The 8,751-nt window shown below is 41.7% G+C and overlaps 1 protein-coding gene across 4 annotated transcripts in view; it reads left to right on the forward strand.

Moving 5' to 3' along the window:
- Positions 1 to 8,751, forward strand: part of BZW2 (basic leucine zipper and W2 domains 2) — a 93,346-nt gene that overhangs the window by 62,122 nt on the left and 22,473 nt on the right. For all 4 annotated transcript variants that reach the window (XM_025198220.1, XM_025198221.1, XM_006018919.3 and 1 more), the window contains one exon: positions 7,354 to 7,463. In XM_025198220.1, coding sequence (XP_025054005.1) covers positions 7,354 to 7,463 — 110 coding nt within the window. The remainder of the gene's footprint in view (positions 1 to 7,353; positions 7,464 to 8,751) is intronic.

The following is an 8,751-nucleotide window of genomic DNA, read 5'->3' on the forward strand; positions in this document are numbered from 1 at the left end:
GCATCAGGGTAACTGAAAATATGTGTTATTTGATTCAAATAAAACCCCTGAAATAAACAGGCAGCATTAGTATTAAAAAAAAAAAGACTTATCTGCACGTGAAAGGTATACTGTACCAATACCAGTCAATTGTTTGTTGCATCTGTGCAGTACGCCTGTGCTTGAAGTTTCCACTGGTACATCTTTTCTGGTGCAAAAAGCCTCTGATGTTGATAAGATGTAGATTTCTGATATTCAGAAGGAAGCCAAGGCATGTGCAGGGATATTTCTTCCTCTTTTGAAAAAAGAAGCAGAGGACTATGTAATTGAAAGTTCTGTGTTTTGTGACAACTAGAACTATCAGGGCTACTTTTTGCCTCTAATAAAGTTGAATGTGATCAATCTTTTTTGTACATAGATTTTTGGTGTCACTCTAGTTCTCCTGTCTTTGAAGAAATAAAACTTTGCATAGGATCATAAAGAATACCTCAGTCTTATATCTTTTTTAAAATGCAAATTTATTCCATCCCACATATGTTCAAAATGCTACAAAATATTTAGCCAAGTGATATACATGTGACTGGTCTCATACAGACATTCAGTTTCTCCTGGGAGAGTTGCTGCCAGAAGAAGCCACGAGTGTACAGATATTCAGGCTTTTTCTCCCATGGTAAAAATAGTCACTCCAGGAGAAAAATTAACCTGGGAACAACCAAAATTAAATCACTCCCAGTAGAGTTTCTTCTGGAAGAGAGTATGTCTGTATATCTTATGGCTTGTCTCAGAAGAGAACATAGTCATCCAGCACTCCCTCTTCCCTTCCAAGGAAACAGTGTGTCCCTTGCTCCAGCAAAGAGCAGAACATGCCCTCTTCACAATTCCCACATTTGTGCTGCAGGGAAACACAGGCTGACCATGGGTAGTCTGGGTCAGCCAATTAGAGCTGTTGCCTAGCAGACTAAGGAAGCCTGCAAAGCATGCTGAGATGCTTCCCCGCCCCATCTGCATAGTATCAGCACTGCAAGCTCTCCATTCTTTGGCGCACAGCATTAGAATGTCTGTACACATGGCTCTGGGTAAGTTTCATTACTAGGAGAAGAAACCTGGGACAAATCTCCCAGACTATTTGAATGTGTGTGTGTGTGCAGCCTATATCTACAATAGCCTCTTTACTAAGAGCAATATGACATCTTTGCTATTTTCCAAGTGTGTACAAAATCACTCTATTCCCATCACCAGTTCAAGCTTTCTGGTTCTTTAAGTTGTTATAGTTGATGTGGCTCTCATGCCCCTTTTCCTCCTTTTCCAAGTGCTCAGTGACTCAAGGGCTTTGAATTCCAAGGGACCTTGGGCTGAGTCATAGCTGCTCCTTCAGCCCTTATGCTTTCACATGGCAGCATGAGAATGCGCAGGGCACATGTGTACTCCCAATGGACAGGAACATTCAGGAAAAAACAAACAAACCTCTCAAACAAGACAAGACTTTATATGAGGTATGTGCGCATACAATGTAGTCTACACTGATGGTATGTGTTCCAGAATCAGGGCAATTATTCAGGGCAATTTCATGGTGTATTGAAATACTTTTCCTGCTTTAAAGACTTGGCAGCTTTCCAAATGCTTTTCTTAAAAGTTTCTTTTACTGTAAATATGTACTGCCTCCCCACCCCTCCACTCCCAACCCAAGCCTTTCTTGGCAATGTAATACTTTTTTTTTTTTTTAAATCTTTTAAGATTCTATGTTCACTGTGGTGCCTTTAACTGTATATACAAGTTCTTAGTAGACCACATTTTCATTTGCTGTATGCTAACAATCATTACATTTGTTTTCTAAATGCCACAGCTGTAGCTCTTGCTCTTTCATCACCCACAGCTTTCACAATGTGAATAAAACTAGAAGGAAATCCAAACAAAAGCTTTAATCCATGTTTTAGGGTAATGACCTGTACTGTTCTTTTAAAATGACAGCCTGGTTTAGTTACAAGAGCACAGGAGGCAACTGAGAAATTAAGCTTAGGACTTTTTTTTTAAACTTCAACCAGGTTAGTTAAACATCAAATTAATATTTAGAGACAATGTTTGCACTTGTACCTTTAGAGCAAATGAATTTGCTCTGTGAAACCATATTTCCTGTGTGTGAATTTTTTGATAGAATTATTTGGTTCTTGTCTAATATTTGCCAAAAAATTATCTGTGCCAGTGCTGAAGGGTGCTGCAGGTAATTAAAGACCCATTAATCTAACTTCAATAGTATGTACAATTTAAAACATATTTTGAAGGAAAGAATAATTGGAATGGAAGTAAATGGAAAATGAAATAAAATGCCATATGGGTTTAACAAAGGTTAGTGCTAGATCTTGGATTTTTTCTTTCCTAACCTGGGTGCCCTGGCACCCTGTGGTGCCTTGATCTCTTCATGGTGCTGTGGAGTGTTAGCACTGTTTGGTTTGCAAACATGAGTCACAAGATAAAACCCAAAGATTTCATATAGAAATGCACAGAACTCTTTTTGAGTTCTTTGCAACAGAACTGCTCTGTTTTTTCTATAGTTAAAAAGAGTGAAAACGAAGAACTGGCATTCTCCAAGGGGTGCCTCGAGTCTAAGAAGGTAGAGAGCCATTGTGCTAAGTTCACCAGACAGCTTTTTATTTCCCTTGCTTAGTGCAAGAGTGTGTTTGTCCTTTTTTCTTTTAAGAGAAGAGGTTAAGACAGGAGTGTGGGTGTAGGTATGGGCGTGGTTGAGGAGTGGGGTGTGTGGGACTTCTGTGTGTGTGTGGGTATGGTACAGGTGGGGTGTGTTTAGAGTACATACATGGATTTATGGTTGCGGTGTGGGGTGTGTGGGACTTGGATGTGTGTGTGGGTGAGGGGGTGGGCATGTGGGTGCATGTGTGGGGAGGTGTAGGGGTGTGCATGCGGGGTGTGGGATGTGTGTAGGGGAGTGGGGGGTGTATCTGGGGTGTGGGTATGGTGAGGGTCAGGGTGTATGTGTGGGATGTGTATGGTAGGGTGTGTGGGACAGCATTGGGTGTGTGTGTGGGTATAGAGGGGGGCGGGGTATATGAGGGAGTGTGGATGTGTGTGTGAGGTGTGGGTGGGTTGGGTGTGCATGTGTGGGGGCTTCCCTCCTGCCTGCTCTTTGCGATGTGGCTGAGCCCAGCCCCTCCACAGGTGGGGGAAGGGGATTGGTGCTGACTTCCTGGCTCACAGCAGCGCTGCAAAGGGCAAGAAAGCAGCTGCTGCTGCTGCCAGCAGCAAGAGAATCCCCTGTGAGAGGGGAGGGTGGCAGGGAGCTGAGCCTGGTATCACCATCTCTCTTAGTCTCTGTCCCAAACCTGCCCGGCAGGGCTCCAGCCGAGCCTGCACTGGCTTCTGCTGCTGTTGCTTCTCTCTCACCTGCCTGCTTGGCGGGGCTGCATCAAGTGCATGCTGGCTCCTGCTGCTGTTCCTCCCCTCCTGTCTGTCCCTGCCTACATGGCAGGGTTTTGTGAGCAGCCAAGCTCCTTCATGCCTCCCCCCACACGCTCATCTGCTCAGCACAAGCAGGACCAGAGTGAGCTGCAGGCAGAGCCCATCCTATTCCCTTCAATGCTGCAGCTTCCCCTCCCTGCCTGCTGGCTGGATCGCTGTAGCAGGGACAGGAGAAGTTGCTGGAGGCTGAGGGAACCCAGCACTTTGCTAGGCAGTGGCAGCAGCAGGAGCCCTGCTCAGAAGCTGTGCCTGCTGGTGGGGGAGGATGGGAGTGCAGCACACTCTGCTTCCAGCAGGACTCAGCCCCAGGCAGAGCGCAGCCAGATACAATTACTTAGTGGGAGCCTGCCTGTGGGCCAGATCCAATCAGCTGGTGGACTAAACCAGGCTTCTGGGCTGTATTTTGCCCACCCCTGAGCTAAAGAGCAGATGGAAATGGAGCATGCTGAAAGGAGAATTAACCAGTTTGAGTGAAGTTACTAAGTGAAGAGTGAAGTAATAAAGTTAATCAAGGATTAGTTGTGGGGCTACTCTTCCTTTAGTATTTTCATGTAATGACCAAGCATAAAAGGTCTGCTAAGAAAATTTATGTTTAAAGTACAGTTGGAAGACCTCACCAATATGGATGGTGATTAGACCATCTGTAACCATATTTATGGCCATCCTGTCCCTGGAGCCCCATCAGCCCTTGTCAACGTGCTCTCTCTTTAGGTAATCTTGCCTGTCCTTGTCTGCCACACCTTAATGTTGTTACCTTATAGTAAAAGGGTGGCTGCCCCCAGGGCTATCTAAGCCTGATCTCAACACTCCTGAGCTCAGGTGTCTCTACTCTCTGCCTTATAGGCTAATTACGTGGGCTCCATCTTCCCCATGTCAATGCATTGGATGAGTCTCATTTTCTCTCCGTTGTTCCTAACACCCCTCAGGCTACAGCCTCCTGGGCTCTGCTGACAGGCACCGCTCCAGTCCTTGCCCCTCCTTAGCTATGGGCTCCCTGGCCGTGCTGACACTTGCCCCTCCTGGATTCAACTCTCCCTTTGGGCACCAGGCCCTCTACCATGTGTTCCCAGGCCTCTTTACTCTCAGGCCTGTTGGGATCTCCCTCTCCCCTTAGTTCCTTCCTCAAGTCTCAAGAGTTGCTTACCCCAGCTTGGATGTTACCCGAAAGTCCTGCTGCAGTTCTGCTTCCCAAGAGCAACTCTCTCCATGGCTCTCAGAGATAGACTGCCTCACTAGCTTGGGTATAATTCAAGCCCAGCTCCCTTCTGGTCGGGTGGGTCTTTCATTGGTTCCTGCCACACCTGCGGGATGTTTCTCATGCTGCCTGCCTTCTCTAAGTAGCAGGAGCATCAAGCCTTCTGCTATAACATCATAGGAATAAGTGGATGATCTTGAGGGCTAAGGTAATTAAAATGGGATGAGTGGTCATAGTACAAAACACAGGGTCATGCACAGGAGGGCTAATAGGAAGAGAATACGAAGTCTTGCTCATCAGTTGGAAATGACAGGAGGAAGGCTGAAGTGTGTTAGTCTATCATAGAATTACTATGAGCCACCAATGTGATGCAGCTGTGGGGAATAAAACAAATGTAATTCTAGCATGTAATAGATGAGGTATTTCTAGTAGAGAGGGGCATGCCAAAGCCATTCTGCAAGGCATTGGCAAGATGTCATGTGGAATATTGAATGAGGTTCCGCTCACCTATATTCCAGAACTGAAATGATTTAAAAATGAAAAGAGGGCAGATGGAGGGTGGTTACCAAGATGGCTGGGAAAATTGAGTCTGTCTTACGAGAGGGAGCTAAAAGAGTTTGGCTTGTTTACCTGAACACAAGAAGTCTCAAAGAGAAATGTGATTACAGTTTATGAATACATCAAGGAGTATGCTATGGAGAGAAGAGCTATTTAGGATAAATGACAATGCATACAGGTGAACAAATGGATATAAACTGGCCATGAATAAATTTAAGGTTGAAATTTAGAACATTTATACACATTGGAAGGGCAAGGTTTTGAAACTGCCTTCCCATAAGCGTAATAGGGACAAAAAACCCAACGTGGACCTTGTTTGGCTTAAAAGATATAAACTTGTGACACAGTTGTAGGAAACTGGACTTGATAGTGGCTCTGAAGTTCCCTTCTAATACTCTGTGTTGCATGTTCCTGTGGGTTGGATAGCTTAGTTATCCTGGCTTTTGGTTGCTTTTTTGCAGCCGATCAGCTATTTTACTTTTGCACTCTTATGGTCTGTTCCACAGAAGGAAGGGCTATATAATCTAACTAACTGTTGTGAGGAATCGTACATGTTTAGTAGAAAAGATCTATTTAAAGCAAAACACTGATGTTTATCTGTGCTGTCATGCATTGAAATATTATAGTAACAATCATCATAGTAACAAAAAAGGAATGTTTTCGTCATGAGGGTACCAAAGTATCAGAGACAGTGCACGGCTTGGAACTAAGCAGTTTAATAAACTGCATATAATTGAAGTAGATTTATAATTTGGTTACAAGTTTTTACAGATAGAAATTACAGATGTGAATTGTTAGTTTAAAATCCTGTTAGAGACAACTCTATCACTGCTGAATAGTGACACTAACCTTTCAGTTGTGTAACTTTGTCATGTTCACTTTTAAACTTGGAGCCTTACACATAAGTAGAAAAGAAAGAAAAGCAAAATTTCTGGGTCTGATTCTGAATTGAATTCATTATTCGCAATTCCATTTAACAATTTCTGCAAGTTCACACCTATATTTTGGTTGTTATTAAATTAGGTTGGAAAACCTAACAAAGCACATTTGTTGGAAATCTAGAAAATATAATTCATTTCCCTCTGGGATTAAAGTTTATCTATAACTGCTCACATAAACAAAAAACTTAAAACAAATGTTTGTGTGTGATTTTTTTTCCTTTGTAGTGAATAAACTATATTTTCTGGAGTAGAGAACATAAGTATATGTAAATTAGCAAAGAATAATTAAGTCTCACTTATTGACTTCCCAGTTGTGTCCTATTTAGATTTTAAAGGTTTGGGCTATTTTGAAATGAGAGAGAAAAAGATGAGGCATTGGATACTCTACTGGCTCGCAAAATTATTAAAATGAGATCTAGGAACTGCAGTTTTGGACTGAGACTGCTAAGAGCTGTTCAGCAATAAGCTATAAAGTAATATTTCACTTGCAATTAATCACTAACTTCAGCTAATTCTAGAGCAGTAGGTTTGTTGACCTTAACTTTGGAGCCTTATCCTACAAGTTTCTTATTACTACTGTGAAGTGCTCGTTACCTACACTTGCCACTGACAGTGGAAGGTGGTTTGCCCCTTACCATGATCAGGCCTTTGATAAAATATTATTCAGAACTCCTTTAAAAGGCACTTTTTGATCCTGGTTGTAGTTGTTATAGGCAATGCTCAGTGTAAATCAGGTTTTGTGAAAGGGAAAATGTCATAATTCCATGGTTTTAAATAAACCATGTAAGAGATTTATATAATGGCGATCAAATTTTCTTTGTTTTGTTTAATTTATCTTTCATGTTTTTAGAAAGACAGGTAAATTTGTCCTTAAACCTATCTTATTTTGCTTTAATCAGAATTAATTATTTTTTCTTAAGTTGACAAGGTTGGTGGGGGGAGGAGTAGGAATGATGGAAATGACCAAATCCCCTCTTCCCCCCCCCCCCCCCCCCCCTCCCCCCCTGGGGAGAATTTCAGTAGTTAAATACAAATGGGGAGAACAGGATTTTTAAGGTGATTTGAGCATAGCTAAATGTCAGTGTAAAAAGTGTCAGAACACAATCTAGTGTGTTTAAGAAAAAATACTTGTAACTAATTCATATCAAAAGCTGCTGGAGAGTGTATACAGGGGTTCTTGATCATATTTGTTTTTCTTTTCTTGAATAGGGATTGCAGCATCTTTTGCAGTAAAGCTTTTTAAAGCATGGATGGCAGAGAAAGATGCCAATTCAGTTACCTCTGCTTTAAGAAAAGCCAACCTAGACAAGAGATTGCTTGTAAGTGCCATATGTTTTCTGTTAGTTTCTGTTGTCTGCTTATGGAAAAGGAGAGAGAATGTATGTGCTAGCTTGTCAAATGTGTGTTACCACCCACTCATACTCACTTTTTTTTTTTTAATATTTTGAATCATGGCAAAGTTAAAGCTATTCTACCTGTACCAGTGCTAGAGTATCAAATTCCATTAACTTTTATTTTATTGACCATAACTTTTATTTCCTCAGACATTCTAGCAGTCTGAGGAATTTGGTTTCAGAACCTCTAGGATAAATTGACTTTATTGTCCACTGCAGCCCTACTAATAGTGATCGACTAACTAACTAGTCACAGTGCATTTGGCATGTTCACTTCCTTTATTGAGATAGGTGGGTAGTTTCATGAACTTGAGTGAACATAGAGTAGTTTGTGTACTCAGTGCATTTCTGAAAACGAATTACAACTCTGCAACTTCACACATTCTATTTTAATTTGTGTAGAACTTAATAACAAATGAGTCTTTTGGTAGAATAAATGAACCTATAATACTGATTGCAGAACGCTAGGGGCAATGTGTTTTAAGGTTGGCCTTGTGGTTCGAGCCTGTATTCTGGGTTCCTAGCAGTATTCTGAATTATTCATTCAGCAAGGTGGGCCCATGGGATGGAATAGTAGATTGCATTTCATCTAATGCTCCTGGTTTCTTGCGTTTTCCCAAAGACTTCATTGAATTTATAGGCTGTAAAGCTATAAGGTCCACTGTAATCATCTACTCTGACTTCCTGTGTAGTAGTAGCCAGAAATGTTCACCTAGTAACTTGTGTTTTTAGCCAAGTAGTGTAAGGTTAAATTAGAATGCATCTTCTTAAATGGACATCTGGCTTTGATTTAAGGAGTCCAAGTGAAAAATAATTTACCACATCCCTGGGCAATCTGCTTGAGTTAATTGTCCTCACTGTTAAAATACGTCTTAATGCCAGTTGAATTTTGTTGATTTTTTTTTTTTTTTTAAGCTGTTGGATCTTGCACTCTTATTTGCTAAATTAAAGAGCCTTATAGTACTGGGTCATCTTTCCCAGTATGCATACTAACAGACTATGTCCAGTCTCCTCTTAACCTTCTCTTCAAGTAATAGCTTAAGCTGTTTCATTGTGCTTGTTAGGCCTGTCATCCAGAGCATGAATCACTGTTTTAGACAGAAATTGGGAATTAAAGTGTATTAGGTCATTTGGTCCTTGCCAGTCTGAGGTGTTAGTTGTAGTAACCTTTCTGCACCCCCCCCCCCCCCCCCCCCCCTGCATTAACTATTTC

The sequence above is a fragment of the Alligator sinensis genome, unplaced genomic scaffold (assembly GCF_000455745.1).
Source record: "Alligator sinensis unplaced genomic scaffold, ASM45574v1 scaffold123_2, whole genome shotgun sequence".
Taxonomy (NCBI): domain Eukaryota; kingdom Metazoa; phylum Chordata; order Crocodylia; family Alligatoridae; genus Alligator; species Alligator sinensis.